Below are 19,398 nucleotides of genomic sequence, written 5' to 3'. Positions count from 1 at the left end.
TTCTTTTTTTTCAATTGGTCCTCCAACACTTGCTTTGGGGACAAATGAAGTAATACAATGGATTCCTTCTTCAATACAAATGAACACTTATTCTTGAACCCATCATGTGTCACTCGCCTATCATATTGCCACGGCCTCCCCAACAGGATATTACAAGCATGCATTGGCACTACATCACATAGGACCTCATAAACATATTTCTCAATCGAAAAAGAAACCTATACTTGTTTGTTCTCCTTCACCTCCGCACAATCATTCAACCATTGAAACCTATATGGTTGAGGATGCTTTAATGTAGGCAAACCCAATTTTTCTACCATCTCACTACTAGTCACATTAGTACAACTCCTCCCATCTATGATAAGATTGCAAACCTTTCTATTCACAAAACATCTTGTATGGAACAAGTTTTCCCTTTGGTTAGTCTCCTCCTCCTTGACTTGGGCACTCATGATCCGCCTAGTCATTAGTGCTTTGCCTAAAACTGCCCCATATCCCTCATCAGGATCTTCTAACGCAGGCATCTCATCATCATCACCCTCGTCATAACCCTCACTTTGAGACTCATATTCACCACAGTCATTCAAAATAATCACCCTCTTATTAGGACATTGGCTAGAAATATGGCCCAACCCTTGACACCTAAAACATTTAGTATATCTAGAACGACTAAGAGGAGTTTCAGATTTACCTTGCACTCCTTGTTTAAGCGTCTCTTGCTTGGTCTCAATCTTGGGCTTGGTCACCAACTTATTTTCATCACGTTTTGCACATTTGGTTGCCAAGAAGATGACAAACTCCCTGTTTGATTGGTGCGGCCAACTCCTCGCCTCTTGAGTTGTTGCTCCACTTTTATGGCCATTTGCACCATCTCGTCTAGATCCAAGTAGTGCCTAAGCTCTACTTGATCTTGAATCTCCCTGTTCAAACCACAAAGAAAACGTGCCATCGTCGCATCACTATCCTCCTCGATATTTGCCGTAATCATGACTACTTTCATCTCTTTATAGTAGGCATCAACACTCTTAACTCCTTGCCTCAAGGTTTGGAGCCTCTTAAACATCTTCCTATAGTAGTGATTGGGCACAAACCTCTTCCTCATGATCCTCTTCATCTCATCCCAAGTTTCAATGGGTCTCTCATTATACCTCCTCCTAGTGGTCACTAATTGATCCCACCAAATGAGAGCATAGTCTAGAAATTCAACTACCGCCAACCTAACCTTCTTTTGTTCGAAGTAGTGGTGACATTCAAATCAAACACGAACTCTACACTCTTTTCCCATTCCAAATATGCCTCCGGGTCAGATTTCCCATGGAACGAAGGAATTTTCATCTTAATACTACCCACGTTACCATCTTCCCTATTCCCATCATATCTACCCCGTACAGGTTCTCTTCTTCCTCTCCCAAATCCTGTACCTTTTCCATTCCTAACCCAATTCTCATTTTGGCTCTCCTCGTCTCCTCCCAAATCATATTCCTCATCTTCTCCTCCTCTACCCACATCTTTAGATTTATTCTTACACCCACTTGTACTAACTTCAAGTTTATCCAACCTCTCATGTAAGGGCTCTAACTCGGTACTCATCATCCTACTAAAATGATCGAATAATGCCTCCATTTGAACCTTAGACAACCCTTGGTTCGAATTATCTCCTACCTCCCTCTCCATTTTAATTTTAGATTTGTACCTGCAAGAAAACGTTAGTAAAAAAAAAAATTCCTCACCTAAAGTTTCACGGTCACTCCAAAAAAACTTCACTCGTCTCTCGTCTCTTATTTTTTTGCTCACAACAAATACTCACCAGTCACTTCAAAGAAAATTCACTCGCACTCACGTAATGTCGCTCAAATTCGAGAGTTCTCTTGAGGTGCTCAAGCTTCGTATTTGAGTATATCAAACAATCAAGTTTCAACTCGTGAACAATTGTGACCGACTCACTTGGACTGCGTAGGCAAGCAATTTGAATATATAATTTTTTTGTTGTTTTTTACTGTGAGAGGCAATGGAATATGACTATCTGAAGGAAATAGAACAAGATACCAAAAAGAAATAATGATGAATTTTCGGAATTTTTGTTTTTTTTTTTGCAAGGCCGAGTACTACTCGAAAATCCCAACAAAAAAAGAAAAATTCACCAAATTTTAGAAACTGACGAATAAACGATATAATTGCATATCTGAGAAACAAACGAAAGGATAATTGCAGATTTGAGAATTTAATAACGAAAGATACTTACTTGAATTCAAGGAACCTGATGCTTTGATACCAAATGATATGAAGCCTCGTACGAAGGAAAAGCAAACACGACTAATTGGAATCGTGCCCTCAATTCAATAACGTTTAAAAATCCGTGTTGTGTTGTCCTGACTTTTTGAATCAAATAATTGTGTGATATTCACCTCTAAAACTATTAAAAATTTAGCAACAAATAATCACAAGAGAACGACTAATTGGAATCGTGCCCTCAATTCAATAACGTTTAAAAATCCGTGTTGTGTTGTCATGACTTTTTGAATCAAGTAATTGTGTGATATTCACCTCTAAAACTATTAAAAATTTAGCAACAAATAATCACAAGAGAACAATCGACATTCGACAAACCTTCAAAGAACTCGTCTTTGACAATCCGCGTAAGAACGATCGACAAATGCCACAAAGTATGAACTTTGATAAGTTTTATTTTTAACAAAGCAAAAGCTTTAATTGTTTGAGAGATAAACTCAAGAACAATGTAATCTAATCAAATAAAATCTGAATTGTGTCTAAATTTTTGTCCAAGTATTTTTACATATCATAAAGATACCAAATCTAGTTACCAAAATAAAGAAAACTCTATCTTAGGAAAAATCTGCACCAAATCTGCGAGGGGACACGGACCCCGTGTAGAGGTCCGGAAATGGGTCCGTGTAGACACTGTCTTCACGGAAAACATAGGACACGGACCCCGTGTACAGGTCCGTTCTCTGGTCCGTGTAGGCACTGGATTTCTTCCTTCTCGGGTGTAATGGACACGGACCCCGTGTAAAGGTCCGCGTAGCCTCGGTCGTTCAAAAAGATGCTTGAATAACGTTCCTTTGGCCCCCAAACTTACACGCATGCATCACGAGCCCTTTTTCCTTGATCATCACTCATTGTAGTGCCTCTTTGAATTTCTTTAGTCGTCCTCTCGTGATTGGTCCCTCCGGAAACTCTAAAGGATCCCATGCTTTCCTTGGAGCTTGAACTTCCGTGTTCGCATCAGAATGCTTCTTTTATGGTTCCTTCATCTATTTTATCTTCAAGTTCGAGCCGTGACAAGTGGTCAGCCACTTTATTTTCACAATCCTTCCTATCCTTCACTTCAAAATCAAACTCTTGGAGCAATAAAATCCACCTTATCAAGCGTGGTTTTGCATTCTTTTTGGCAAATAGGTATCGAATAGCTGCATGGCCAGTGAAAACAATTACATATGTGCCGAACAAGTAGTGTCTAAACTTGTCAAATGCAAACAGTACTGCAAGCATCTCCTTTTTAGTAATTGTGTAATTTTGCTGTGCAGCATCCATGGTTCGACTTGAATAGTAGATTGATCTAAAAAATTTATCACGCCTTTGGCCCAACACCACACCTACTGCATAATCACTAGCTTCGCACATCAACTTGAAGGGCTCCTTCCAATCTGGTACTATCATGATTGGTGCTGTCACCAATGCCTTCTTGATCTTCTCAAATACCTGCAGACAATCATCATAAAAAATATAAGTCGATTTTTTTTCAAGCAAATTACACAAAGGTTTAGTAATCTTAGAAAAATCTTTGATAAATCTACGATAAAACCCGGCGTGTCCTAAGAAACTCCTTATCCCTTTGATGTTCTTTGGTGGTTGAAGCTTTTCAATTGCTACCACTTTGACTATGTCTACCTCTAATCCCTTAGAAGACACTTTATGTCCAAGAAAAATACCCTCTTGGACCATAAAATGACACTTCTCCCAATTAAGAACTAAATTATTTTCTTGACATCTATGCTAAACGAGGAAAATGTTATGTAAACAGTGATCAATTGAAGATTCAAATACCGAGAAATCATCCATGAAGACTTCCATGATGTCTTCCACCATGTCTGCAAATATGGCCATCATACACCTCTGAAAAGTAGCAGGTGGATTGTATAGCCCAAAAGGCATCCTCCTAAAAGCAAATGTTCCATAGGGGCACGTGAATGTTGTCTTCTCTTGATCCTCTGGTGCTATAGAAATCTAATTATAACCTGAATAACCATCTTAAAAACAGTAGTGACAATAACCAGCAAGTCTATCAAGCATTTGATCAATAAAAGGTAATGGAAAATGATCTTTACGTGTGGCATTGTTCAACTTCCTATAATCAATACATACTCGCCATCCAGTCACAGTGCGAGTAGACATTAGTTCATCATTTTCATTCTTTACCACAGTCATTCCACCCTTTTTAGGCACTACTTGCACAGGAGACACCCAACTGCTGTCAGAAATAGCATATATAACTCCAGCATCTAACAATTTCAACACTTCATTTTTCACTACCTCCTTCATGGCTGGATTTAGCCTTCTCTGATGATCCACATAAGGAGCGTATGACTCCTCCATTAAAATACTATGCATGCATATGGTGGGACTAATCCCCTTGATATTAGAAATCGACCACCCAAATGCAGTTTTAAATTTTCTCAACACTCTCAACAATTTCTCTTTTTCATCTAAAGTAAAAGAGGAAGAGATAATTACCGGATATGTCGACTTCTCACCCAAGAAAGCATAGCAAAGATGGTTTGGCAATTCCTTCAAAACAGGGGATGAATGTATTATCTAAGAACATTTTTCTTCTTCCAACTTCTCCTGTGCGGCTTCCTTCATCTTTGGCAACTCTTCAAGAGCTAAAAGTTGCTCTCTCAATTCCCAATCATCATCATCAACTCTACTGACAGTACTAGAAAGGCATCTTTCTAATTGATCTTCTACTGTATGACCTATACAAATCTCAGCAACACAAGAGTCAATTATATCAATGCTTTAACAAGTACTCACCTCATCGTTACCTTTAATAGCCATACAGATGCTGAATATCACAGCTTCCCCACCAACACTCAAGGTGAGTTCTCCTTTGTGTACATCTATCAATGCTTTTCCAGTTGCTAAGAAGGGTCGCCCAAAAATCAATGGAGCATCTTGATCTTCCTCCATATCAAGTATTACGAAATCAGCAGGAAAGATAAACTTGTCAACTTTTACCAAAACATATTCAACAATTCCACGAGGATAGGTGAGTAACCTATCTGCAAGTTGCAAAGTTATAGTGGTTGGTTTTACCTCCCCAAGCTCCAAGTCCCTATAAATAGAAAAAGACATAAGATTAATGCTCGCTCCAAGATCACATAAAGCTTTATTAACATGAGTACCACCAATAATACAAGAAATAGTAAAACTACCTGGATCTGTTAGTTTTTGTGGTAATTTCTTTTGGAGAATGGCGCTGCACTCTTCGGTCAACTTCACTGTCTCGAACTCTTGCAACTTCCTCTTCTTTGACATCACATCTTTGATGAACTTAGCATAGTTTGGCATTTGCTCTAAAGCATCAGCAAATGGAATGTTGATGTGAATCTTCTTGAAAATCTCCAAAAATTTTGCAAATTGATCATCTATAATCTTCTTCCTAAATCTCTGTGGGTATAGAAGAGTCGGTTTTTAGTATAGGTGTGAGGCCCAGGGCCGAAGAGGGCGGGGGGTGATCGCCGGTGCCATCAGTTGCACGGACAATGAGCGGCTCCTGGCAGACTTCTAGGTGGAGGGAACATGAATGAACCGACCCACATGAGAGGGATTCCGAGACTGTTCAATGTAATGGACTGTACAGTTGAAGAGGGCTTAAAAAGATTTGATTTGTACTACTCATATCACGAAGGTGCATCTTCTTTTCGGTAGCTCATCACATAAGAATTTCAAAGTTAAGCGTGCTTGACTTGGGGCAATTTTGGGATGGTGACCTCCTGGGAAGTTTCCCAGGGTGCGTGTGAGTGAGGACATAAGCACGCTGGAAAGACTCGTCTTGATACAGTGAGGACAGTCGTCGAATCTGGGACGTTAAAAGTGGTATCAGAGCCGACCTCTCTTAGTACGGTGTGGTTCGGGGACGAACCAAGCGGAAGCTGGTGGGCATGTGAGGCCCGGGGCCGAAGAGGGCGGGGGGTGATCGCCGGTGCCATCAGTTGCACGGACAATGAGCGGCTCCTGGCAGACTTCTAGGTGGAGGGAACATGTATGAACCGACCCACATGAGAGGGATTCCGAGACTGTTCAATGTAATGGACTGTACAGTTGAAGAGGGCTTAAAAAGATTTGATTTGTACTACTCATATCACGAAGGTGCATCTTCTTTTCGGTAGCTCATCACATAAGAACTTCAAAGTTAAGCGTGCTTGACTTGGGGCAATTTTGGGATGGGTGACCTCCTGGGAAGTTTCCCAAGGTGCGTGTGAGTGAGGACATAAGCACGCTGGAAAGACTCGTCTTGATACAGTGAGGACAGTCGTCGAATTTGGGACGTTACAATAGGAATCTGTTCAACTTCAATTTCAATCCGAGACTCCTTAACCTTGTCCTCCTTTCCATTTTCACACTCATCTTCTTCAACTCTCTTCTCATTTTCATTATTCTCTTTGGAATTTTCAATCTCAAGTTCTCTTCCACTTCTCAAAGTTACAGCTTTGCATTGCTCCTTTGGATTCACTTCAGTATTACTTGGGAATTGACCTCTATTTTGATCTCTCAATGCATTAGCCAACTGTCCAATTTGTGTCTCCAATTATTTCATTGTGCACCCATATTTCCCATGTGAGTTTCCATGCCATCAAGATGAGATTCAGTCCTAGCCATCCTTTTACTAGATTCAGCAACAAATGTCCCAACAAGATCCTCATATGAAGGTTTTCCTTCCCCCTTCGATTTACTGAACCCTGGTGGAGGATTCAACATATTCTTATTATTAACATATGAAAAATTCTCATGATTTCTCAAACCAGGATGATAAGTGTTAGGAGGAGGGTTACCTCGATATCCTCCGTAGCCACCAAAATTCCTATTGTTGATATAATGAGCCAAAATTCCTATTGTTGATATAATGAGCCTCATCAAGAATATGTGGTTCTTCAATATCAACCGATGCATTTTCAACCTCTGCTGTACTAGCTTTATTCATAGCTGCAATTTGAGTTGTTAAAGCTGAAACTTGTGTGGTGAGTGATGTAATAGGATCTACGGCATAAATTCCAGCTGGCTTCTTTACTCCTGACCTCTCAGACGGCCACTGATAACTGTTAATGGTCATCTGTTCAAGAAAATCATATGCTTGATCAAGTGATTTGGCAAATATCGTTCCACCAGCTGCTGCATCCACAGTGCCTCTTGTTTGTCCATTCAAATCATTGTAAAACAATTCAATTTGTACCCAATCTTCAAAACCATGGTTTGGAAACCTCATCAACAACTCCTTATACCGTTCCCATGTCTCATATAATTGCTCAAATTCAGTCTGCCTAAAAGTACTTATCTCAATCTTCAACTGTGCAGACTTCACAGGTGGAAAATATTAAGCAACGAACTTGGTTGCTAACTCCTGCCATGTAGTGATACTACCCAAAAGAAGCGATTGGAGCCATCCTCTTGCTTGGTCCCTAAGAGAAAAAGGAAACAAGCGCAATCGAATTATATCATCAGAAACACCATTTATTATTACATTGTCAGTGATTTCAAGGAATGTTCTGAGATGTAGATGAGGATATGCATTAGCGGCTCCCCCAAATTGGTTCTGTTGAACCATGTTTATCAATGCAGGCTTGAGCTCAAAGTTCTTTGCATTAATAGTCCCTCGTGCTATGCTCGAATAATGAGCATTTAGTACCAGCCTAAAATGATCGCTGATGGGTATTGCAGGGGGTGGATTTTCGTTATCTATGTTGTCAGCCATTGCTTGAATCGATTCTCTTCTTGCCTTTCTTAATCTTCTTGTGGTTTTTTCGATCTCGGGATCAAAGATAAGCAAGTCAAGATTTTGCAATCTTCGCATGCACTGTCAAACAAAGATAAGAAACAAATCAATGTTGAATGTAATACAATAAAAGCAGCTCTAAATTAAAATCTAGACTAATTGGTAACAATACTAATATAAATTTAAAATAAACACTCCCTGGTAACGGCGCCAAAAACTTGTTGCGTGTTTTCTTAATTGCTCGCAAGCGCACGACGTCAAGTTATAGTAAAATGTATTTCTGAGTACAAGTGTCGATCCAACGAGGAGTATGTATATAAATGTATATTAGTGTTTGTGATTAAAATAGTCTCGACTTTATTTAGAAAAATCAATTAAAAGATTTGGTTGCAAGAATAAATAAATTGAAAATGGATTTAAATGTAACACCAAATTGTGACAAATAACAATGGAATAAAAGATCAAGAGGTCCGATTTCACGCGAATGTCCACCATGTGTAATTTCTTGTAGCTATGTTATAAAATTCCTTCTTATTCATTAGCCAAGAATCCTATAATTATCTACTCCCTCTCCCAAATGTTAAGTAGATATTAGTTATCTAAAAATGGTTTGCAACGTTTCTATCAACAGTCTACAAATAAATAACACATCAAGCACTAGATTCTCTATGGGCTTCGATAGCATTATAGGCCCTCCCGAACTCTATAAATACCATTGATGTATTTTTCCCATTTTTTGTTTATAATTTCCTCTTCCGAGTGATAAATTGTAAACATATAAATCATTCAAATTATGGCCAATAAATTAAAAGCATTAAGATTAGAACAATACAAATGAACAATATGAAGAATTTAAATAGCTAAGTTCATAGATTCTAACACATGGTTTTTAGTTTTGTTCCATCTTTCCTCTAGAAATAAAAATTAGTTCATAATAACACAAGAAAAACAACAAAACTTGGTTCTAAAACAAGACATATCAAATGAAAAGTAAAAGAAAGAAGAACTTAGAACAAGAGTTTGAAGTTCTGATTCCGTCCCCGGAGTTGTGCAAAAGATATCCCAAAAACTTGAAGAACTTAAGTCTTCAATCTTCTAGCAGCAGCCTCCACTCTTCCCTTAGCTCCCCCATACCCTAGATGGTAAGTAAATGATGTATTTTATAGTCCAGACAAGCCTCAATGCGCAGCACACCAAAATCTTGGACTTCCATGCGCAGCACACCAAAATACATTATCCAAAAGATTCTATCGTGCAAGGAACGCGGGTGCAGTTAAGAAGTCATCGCGGGTGCCGTGCTTCTACTGGTGTGTGAGCGCCGGTGCGATATGCTTTGTAGCGCGGGGGCGGTGCTTTACCGCGGGTGCGCTGTAGCTTCTTTATTTTTGCATCTTTTTTACTTTCAAATTCAACATTTTAATACACCAAACTCTCATCAAAAGCTTCCAAACTACAACAACAAAAACAACAAAAAATCAATAAAACCTGCTCAAGAATCACAAAATTCCAACTTAAATATAAGTAATAAAAGTGCAATAAATTGCACTTATCACCACCCTCGAGCCATGCCAAACCAAACCTTGACCAACCCCTTAGTGCACCCTAATGGACCCTTGGAACCCCTCGGAACCAGCACAAACCAAGAAAACGAAGCCCCCAACCCCAACCCTATGCTGGCCGAGAACTACTATGGAGGATGAACTCTTCTTTTTGGTGCCTAGGAATCTAGCCACTGACCCAACCCATGAACCAGCATGTTGTGCACCCACCTAGGACCCTAGTGAGTCACCTTAGCCCAGCCTGAAGCCCCCCAGGCCGAGCTCCTAGCCTTGCGCGCTGCTGCACTCATGCGCAGCCCCTTGCGCTCTCTCGGGTGGGAGTCCTAGCATGGCTAGGACTCCTTCCCCAGCCCTTAACTCGAGTCCTAGCATGGCTAGGACTCTACCCTTGATCCCTCGCAGACCCTGGCTAAGCTCTGGCTCAAGCCAAGACTCACCCAGCCCCTTGAACAAGAAACCCGATCACCCAAACCCCAAGGCAGGAAAATCGACTCTAGCTAGTGTTTTCTTGATGTGAGGCATGTATGGTGACTTAGGACTCTAAATCATGTAAAACATTGCTTGATCATAGCTTAACATATGGCAGCCCCTTGAAACATATGGAACATGATTTGGAACATAAAACCATTAGTTTGACTCATGTGTATGCAAAAAACTGAAAATTCATATAACGTAATTAAAAACGATAGTACGATGTGATAGACGAGAAAAAGGAGATGTATGACGTGCCTTTGCGTTATAAACGCACGAATATACGTTGACGATGCAAGGAAATTTGACTAGGAGGAGACTCTAGGATGATTTTCTTCAAAACCTTGCTTGTTTTTCCCCTTGAAAGTAACGTGTGTGCATGTGTATGATGTAGGGTATTCTGAAAAAGTGGCGTGAGACTAATGGTAGGGTTTGGGGCGATTTAACACTTTAAATACACTTAATTAGTCACTAATAAGGCTTAGGCCCATTAGGTAGGCAATTATGCCCATTAGTGCTTAATTAATGTTTTAAAAATAGTTTTGTTAAAATAAGTTTGTAAATTTAATAGTCAGGTTGCCAAAAAGTTCGTATTTTTGTTGAAAAACCAACACTGATAAAATTTACGTCCTGGCGTATAAAATCACCTCAAAAACACTTATTTTCAAAAATATGAAAAACCAAACAACCATCTTTTAAATAATTCAAAACAATTATTTACTAAAAACATTTTACGTTTTCAGCCCTCGGTCTCCGTTCCTCGATCGCAACTTGAATAATCCTTAAAAATACAGTTTTATGCATAATGAAAACAAATTTCTTTTTAACACATAATCATGTATGTCACATAATAAATTAAGCAATTAAAATCATTTAATTAGCCATTTTTCATATTTACTAGATTCGCATGCAGTTGAGTTACGTCGTTTTAATTTTGGACCTTAAAATTTAAATAACATATGAGAATTAAAATGACAAATAGTTCATGTGAAATTCCTAAAGATGCAATATAATGCAAAGCATGATAAGAAGATGCGGCATCAATAAATCTCAAGATCAAGTGAATCATCTGGTCATAGGGTACCAAAGAAAAGAGAATCCCAAGCAACATCCACCGACTCATCGGCTCGGGTTGGGGTTCTGTGTTCTACAATCCCAGAACTATTGTGGGCCTATAGAGAGTGTTCAGGCCATAACAGCGACCTCTGCATACACTATGCCAACTCAACTATAGCCCCATACGTCCAACAAATCAATAAATCAAGACGACCTCCGCCATATCAAATCTATATCGAAAAGTGGCTCAATATGCAATGTAATGATGGAAATCAATATCATCATCACAATATCATATTAAACTCATCTCAAGACAACAATCATCATCAATTCACAAATAATTCATCGAGCCAATGAATTTTTAGTTTAAAATAAAAATGGTACCTTTACTGCATATGTTATCGCACGTAACATACCTTACAAATATTACCAAAAGGAGATCGAAAGGTGAAGTTGAGAAGTCTTGAACCCTTGAAGTCTACTATAAATCAAGAACTCAGAAAATTTATCAAAACATAGCAGTTTCTGTACAAAATTCATAAGGTCGTTGATCTAGTCATTCATAATCTGAAACATATAACATAATCCCATGAATTCTGCGTCAATACATTTCTGGCACATTTTAGTATTTTGAGCAACAATTCCTAAATATCCAATGGATAAAGCCAATGTGGTATCATTTCAAAGACAAGAAAATGCTCTATAACTTTCATTTGAACATCAAATCCAGAATCCCAACCAATAAATCAAATAATTTGAATAAACAGCAGGCATGTACACAATTTTGCACTAACTCGGAGTTCCTAACAAGTTTTAGTTAAAATCATGTATCGCTTTCAATTCTTCCTGGAATTGAATGATTCAAGAAACAAATAAAAGCGAACTCGATGATCTAGAAGTTTGATGAAGACCCTAACTCCAAAATCCAAACAAAAATGTCCCATATACACAAAATACAGAAGGTGTAAATTTGCACATAAACAAGAAACCATTCTCATATCCTTTTAAATTCAAACCAACTCAAATACAACATCTTAATATCTCAAATATCAACTCAAATATCAATTTCAAATTTCATCCCATTTTCAAACTTGAAAAAAATTGGGAAATACATACGTCATCTTGAAGCCCGTGTTGAGAGGATTACAAATTTACCTTCATTTTATATTTTTCTTGAGCAAATCTCCCTTAAATTGAAGAATAAGTTTAGAAATGGAAGGAGAGAAATGGTTTTGATGGAGGAGGAGGAAAAATGGAGATGATAATTAGATGAGGTGAAAGTGAGTTTACATATTGATTTTTCGCGTCTATAGCGCCGCAGCGCCACTTTCTTGCGCCTCAGTGCCAAAAATCCCGCATCTCTAGCGCCTAGGCGCTAGTATTCTAGTGCCGCAACGCTTGAAGAGTAACATGATTAACAATAAATTTTTTTTTTCAATTTTTTTTAAAATTCGTGCATTACAATTTCTCGCCTCTAAAAAATAGATTTCATCCTCGAAATCAAATAATCAATTTCAAGTCTACGATATAATTATCAATACTTAAAGTAAGACCAAGAATAGAAGCATACTTCATTTGAATAACTCTGGATATTTACGTCTCATATTGTCTTCTAATTCCCAAGTTTCCTCCTCGACACTAAGTCTGTTCCATTGTACTTTAATCAATGGTATCAATTTATTTCTGAGTTGCTTATCTTTTTGTCTAGAATCGGAATCGGTCTCTAAGTATAGCTCAAAGTCTGATCTAACTCAACCTCGTCGGGTGGAAGTACATGAGAAGAATCTGGATGATATTTCCTCAACATAGACACATGAAAAACATCATGAACACCTGATAATGCGGGAGAAAGAGCTAATCTATAAGCCAAATCACCAACACATTCCAAAATCTTATACGGACCTATGAATATCGTTGATAATTTACCCTTCTTTCCAAATCTAATTGTATCACAGAAATGAGATATTTTTAGAAAAACTCTGTCACCTCTCTCAAAAATCAACAGTCGTCTCCTGATGTTTGCATACTTATCCTGCTATCCTGAGCAGCTCGCATACGACTCTGAATAGATTTCACCTTCTCTGTCATATCCCTTAGGTCCTACAATTGGTGTTTCAGATATATCGTCCCAATGCAGAGGAGATCGACACTTCCTGCCATATAGTGCTTCAAATGGTGACATTCCAATGCTTACTTGGTAACTGTTGTTGTAAGAAAACCCGACAAATGGTAATGAATTCTGCCAACCAATACCAAAATCAGTCACTGCCAAAAATGAGAAGAAAATCTGGGATTACGATCTGACACAATGGACTTAGGCACACCATGCAATCTCAAAACTTCTCTGATGTACAATCTGGCCATTTGATCATGCCTATATATCATCTAATAAGGAATGAAACATGAACACCTGGTTAATCTGTCAACGATAACCCAAATTGCATCGCAACCCCTCGACAACCTCGGCAATTTTTTGAAAAAGTCCATGGTGATATGGTCCCACTTCCATTCTGGAACCTTAAGGCTATGCAAAAGACCTCCTGGTCATTTCTTTTCTACTTTCACATGTGGCAATTAAAACAACGAGATAAAAATTCAGCTATGTCAGATTTCATTCTTTTCCACAAAAATTGTTTCGTCAAGTCATTGAACATCTTTTTACTTCCAGGGTGTACGCTGAACTTATTACAATGAGCATCACGTAAAATCTGTATCCTAAACTCTGGAATATAAGGAACTACGATACGATCATTCACAAACAAAATACCCTCATTATTGACCTGAAATTCTGATCGATGTCCTGATCTGACGAGTTCAACTGATTTTTGAATGCTGATCTAAACTTTGGGCCTCTCTAATTTTTACAAACAACTTTTGCTCTACCTGAATCATAAATACTCTTACAGGTTGAGTATCTATCACAAAATCAAACCAGAAAGACAACATTCTTCTACTAGATCTGATATATTTCTAGTGATCAAGGAAATATTGCATACTTTTCTGCTCAATGCATCGGCTGCTGCATTGGACTTGCCTGGATAATATTTTATTAAACAATCATAGTTCTTCAAAAAGTCTAACCAAAGCCTCTGTCTCATGTCCAGCTCCGCTTGTGATAAGAGTTATTTCAAACTGTTATGATCAGTGAATATCTCAAATGTCTCGCAATACAAGTAGTGACGCCAAATCTTTAAGGCAAAAACCATTGCTGCTAGTTCCAAGTCATGCACTAGGTATCTAGACTCATGTCGCTTTAACTTTCGTGAAGCATAGGCAATCACAAGGCCATGCTGCATTAATACACAACCCAGTCCTCGATGTGAAGCATCAGTGTGAACTGTAAATCCTCCTACACTTAATGGGATAGTCAAAACTGGAACACTAGTCAATCTCTGCTTAATTTCAACAAAAACTAGCCTCACATGCTTGTGATCAAATAAGTGGTGCATTCTTTTGTGTCAACTGGGTAATTGGTCTCGCAATCTGTGAGAACACTTCAATAAATATGCGATAATAGCCTGCCAAACCCATAAAACTACGCACCTCAGGAACTGATGTCGGTGTAGACCAATTGATGACTGACTCAACTTTACTCGGATCAACTGATATACCAGCACTTTAAATCACATGTCCAAGGAAAACCACCCTATCCAACCAAAACTCGCATTTAGATAATTTAGCCTGCAACTTTTCAGTTATCAAAATCTGCAAAATAGCTCTCAAGTGCTCGGCATGCTCAAATTCATATTTCGAATAAATAAGAATATCATCAATGAAGAACAAAACAAATTGATCTATATACCTTTGAAACACACGGTTCATCAAATCCATAAATACCGCAGATGTATTGGTCAACCCAAATGATATAACGAAAAATTCAAAATGCCCATACTTGGTACGAAAAGAAGTCTTAGGCACATCTGCCTCTCTAGCTCTTAACTGATGATATCCGGATCTTAAATAAATCTTAGAATATACTGAAGAACCCTGCAACTGGTCAAAGAGATCATCAATCTTTGGCAAATGATACTTATTCTTTATTGTGGCTTTATTCAACTGTCTATAATCGACACAAAGCCTCATAGACCAGCCTTTCTTCTTCACGAATAAAACCTGAGCACCCCAAGGTGAAACACTTAGTCTTATATATCTTTTAGCCAATAAATCCTCAAGTTGTTCGTTTAGTTCTTTCAGTTCAATTGGCGCAATCCTACAAGGAGCTCTAGAAATAGGTTGTGTACCTTGCATCAACTCAATATTGAACTCAATTTCTCGGACTAGAGGAAATCCTGGAATTTCATTTGGAAATACATCTGAAAATTCACTAACAATTGGTATATCTGCCAATTTAGGTACTAATCTTGAAATATCAATTGCATAAACCAAGAAACATTCTGCTCCTTTCTGCAACAAACGAGTCATGGACAAAACAGATTTTAAAGTAATCTTAGTTCGAGAACCCTTACCATAGAACGTCCAGTGGCTTGTCATATCAGGCCTAAATTTAACAACCTTCTGAAAATAATCTACAGTAGCCATGTATCTTGTCAACATGTCGATGCCAACTATGCACTCAAAATCATACATCTCCAATACAATACAATCAAGTTCAATGACATTAACCTCATAACGAAATTCACACCACTTATCATTTTAGCTGACCTCATCACTTTGCCCAGTGGAGTAGAAATAGATAATGTAGATGATAATGGCGTAGAATGCAATGAATGCAAGGAGACAAAGTGCTCCGAAATGAAAGTGTGTGATGCACCAGTATCCATCAAAACATAAGCAGGATAACTTGATAGAAAACAATTACCTGCAATAACATTATCTGGAGCATTATGTGCCTCATCCTCAGTGAGTTCAAAACCTCGGGCCTGTTGTCTAGGTGGTTGTCCTACCATGTGGCTACCACTCTGTTTGTTCTGACCTGACCGGTTTGATTGCTGATAGAAATGAACTTTAGAGGTCTGACTGTTCTGTTGAGGTTTCTGTCTCGATGATCCCCCACTCTGAGATATATCATTGCCACGGTTAGGACATACTCGAGCATAGTGTCCTACCTGGTTACACAAATGGCAAGCTCTCGAGAATCCCCTGCACTGATCGATATATTGTCTACTACCACACTGACCACAAGTCGGCCTGAATAACCAGCGCTCTGAACTGAACCAGATTGTCTCGATCCTCTATAACTCAAAAAATACTTCAATGCCTCTTAAATTGTTTGCTTCTAGCCCTAAAATGTTCTCTTATGTTGCCACTGTTACCGCTACTATTACCATGTCTGAACTGCTGTCGATACTGTGGCTATTGGAGTCATTGCATATACTGAGAACCACTCTGTCTAATGATTCCAGTTTGAGCTCCCTTGGCTCGACCAAGAGCCTCAGCAAAATTGTAATGCATTCCGGTATTAACCAAGGTAAATATATCAAGGTTAAGACAATTTATGAAGTGATCATCCTTAGTTTCTTCATCAGATGCTACATGAGGCGCGAATCTCAGTAAATTCAAGAACTTAGCAACATAGTCCTCAACATTCAGATTTCCATGCTTTAAATTTGCAAACTCGGCTCCCCTATATTTCCTGTAAGAGGTAAGAAAGAAACGCTGATAAAATTCAAATTTAAAGATATCACAGGTAACAATCGTACCTCGACCCTTTAAAGCTTTCTTGATCATGATCCACCAACTCTTAGCAACATCTAATAACTGATGAACAACTAACTTGATTCTACGATCATCTGGATATTCAAGAGATTCAAATAAATGATTAATACTCTCCAACCAGCTCTAACACTCTAATATATTTTCTATACCCTTCAACATTGGTGGGTGCAAAGACTGAAATCTGGCTAAATGTATCTCCATCAGAGTCAGAGTTATATCAATCTGAGTATGAGTATCATTGTCCTGATCTTGTGCAACTGGCATGTTCTGTCTAGGTCTACAACGACCTCTACCTCAAGTAGCCATGTCTGATATACAATAGATCAAACACATATAAAATCACAATATCATAATCATCTCAATCTTATATCAATCATCTCTGGCTCTCGAGACCCAATAAATCTCAAAAATCTCGAATAAACCTCAACAATATAATATCTCAATTATAATCATGTATTTCACATTATGGCACAGTGAAACAGCTAGCGAATATATCACATGATCAAGCAATTCGAACTGACTCGATCTACCCTGTTCCCAAATATCTTACGTTCTGATACCACCTAATGTAGGGCCCCAGGTCCGACATTAATACTAATAATTATAAATGTAACAAACCAAACGATTGAGTAAAATACATAATTTGTGTTTCACAAACTGACATAAACATTGTCAAAATAATTTAAAGATCTCAAATGTTCGAAATATAAATTTTAACATGCCAAAATAACTAGTGAACCAAAATAATCCAAATATCATAAAATAGCTTCTAAGACCCGAGAATCCACCCTAACTCGTATCTCCTCGCCTGGAGCCGGACTCTGGCATCCCTAGCCTTGCCTCACCTACCGTCAAGCACATGAAAACAAGAGGTAGCCGACGTGTAGGTGAGTATAAACCCAGTATGATACAATCAATGACATATGAGAATTAAAATGACAGATAGTTCATATGAAATTCATAAAGATGCAATATAATGCAATGCATGATCAGAAGCTGCGGCTATAAAAATTCAAGATCAAGTGAATCAATATGTCATATGGTACCCAAAGGAAGAGAATTCCAAGCAATATCCACCGACTCATCCGCTCGGGGTGAGGTGATGTGTTCAATAATCCAAGAACTATGGTGCGCCTATAGAGAGTGTTCAGGCCATAGTAGCGACCTCCACATACACTATGCCAACTCAACTATAGCCCTATACATCCAACAAATCAATAAATCAAGGCGACCTCCGCCATATTGAATCTGAATCAAAAAGTGGCTCAATATGCAATGTAATGATACAAATCAATATCATCATCTCGATATTATATTAAATTCATCTGAAAGACAACAATCATCATCAAATCACAAGTAACTCATCGAGCTATAGAATTTTCAATTTAAAATAAAAATGTTACTATTACCTCGTATGTTACCGACCGTAACATACCTTTCAAATATTACCAAAATAATATTGAAAGGTGTAGTTGAAAAGTCTTGAACCCCTGAAGCCTATTATAATTCAAGAACTCGGATCATTTATCAAAACAGAGCAGTTTCTGTAAAAAAAACCATAATTAATAAAAATACTGCTTCAAACCGGGATCTGCAAAATTAATTATACAAGAGAACTCAAAGTCCAACAATTATTCATCCCAACATTTTTTCAAATAAGGTCGTTGATCTAGTCGTTCATAATATGAAACATATAACATAATTCCCATGAATTCTGCTTCAATATATTTCTGGTACATTTTAGTATTTTGAGCATACCTTCCTCAATATCCAATGGAATCAAGCCAATTTGGTATCATTTCGAATAGAAAACAATGTTCTATAACTTTCATTTTAACATCAAATCCAGAATTCCAACCAATAAATCCCAGAAATCGAATAAACAGAAGGCATGTACACAATTCTGCACTAAATTGGAGTTCCAGACCAGTTTCGAATAGAAAACAATGTTAGTAAAAATCATGTATCTTTTTCAATTCTTTCTGGAATTGAGTGATTTAATAACCAAGTCAAAGCCAACTCGATGATCTACAAGTTTTATGAAGACCCTAACTCCAAAATCCAAACAACACTGTCCCATATACATGAAATGCATAAGGTGTAAAAAATGTTCTTTGCACATAAACAAGAAACCATTCTCATATCCTTTTTAAATTCAAACCAACTCAAATACAACTATCTTAATATCTCAAATATAAACTCAAATATCAATTCAAAATTTCAACCCATTTCGTAACTTGAATAAAATTGGGTAATACTTACGTAATCTTGAAGCCCGTGATGAGAGGATTACAAATCTACCTTCATTTTATATTTTTCTTGAGCAAATATCCCTTAAATTGAAGAATAAGTGTAGAAATGGAAGGAGAGAAAGGGTTTCGATGGAGAAGGATGAAGAAAAATTGAGATAATGACTAGATGAGGTGAAAGTGGTTTTACATATTGATTTTTTGCGTCTGTAGTGTCGCAACGCCACTTTCTAACGCCTAAAAACCCGCGTCTTTAGCGCCTAGGCGCTACTATTCTAGTGCCGCAGCGCTTGAAAAGTAACATGATGAACAGTAAAAAAAATTTTAAAAAAAATTCGGGCATTACATTAGACTTACTAGTGTGAATGATGCAGGT

At 37.9% G+C, this 19,398-nt stretch overlaps 1 protein-coding gene across 1 annotated transcript in view; it reads right to left on the bottom strand.

The window, feature by feature from the left end:
- Positions 1–4,833: 4,833 nt before the first annotated feature.
- The window catches only part of LOC142550151 (uncharacterized), a 77,096-nt gene continuing 62,531 nt past the window's right edge, over positions 4,834–19,398 (bottom strand). The window contains exons 6-8 of the mRNA XM_075659387.1: positions 6,575–6,713; positions 5,335–5,353; positions 4,834–4,994 (exon numbers count right to left, since the gene is read on the bottom strand). Coding sequence (XP_075515502.1) covers positions 4,834–4,994; positions 5,335–5,353; positions 6,575–6,713 — 319 coding nt within the window. The remainder of the gene's footprint in view (positions 4,995–5,334; positions 5,354–6,574; positions 6,714–19,398) is intronic.

Source organism: Primulina tabacum, chromosome 6 (genome assembly GCF_025594145.1).
Source record: "Primulina tabacum isolate GXHZ01 chromosome 6, ASM2559414v2, whole genome shotgun sequence".
NCBI lineage: Eukaryota > Viridiplantae > Streptophyta > Magnoliopsida > Lamiales > Gesneriaceae > Primulina > Primulina tabacum.
Note: the sequence above shows the minus strand (reverse complement) of the source record. Positions and strands in the feature narration are given on the sequence as shown.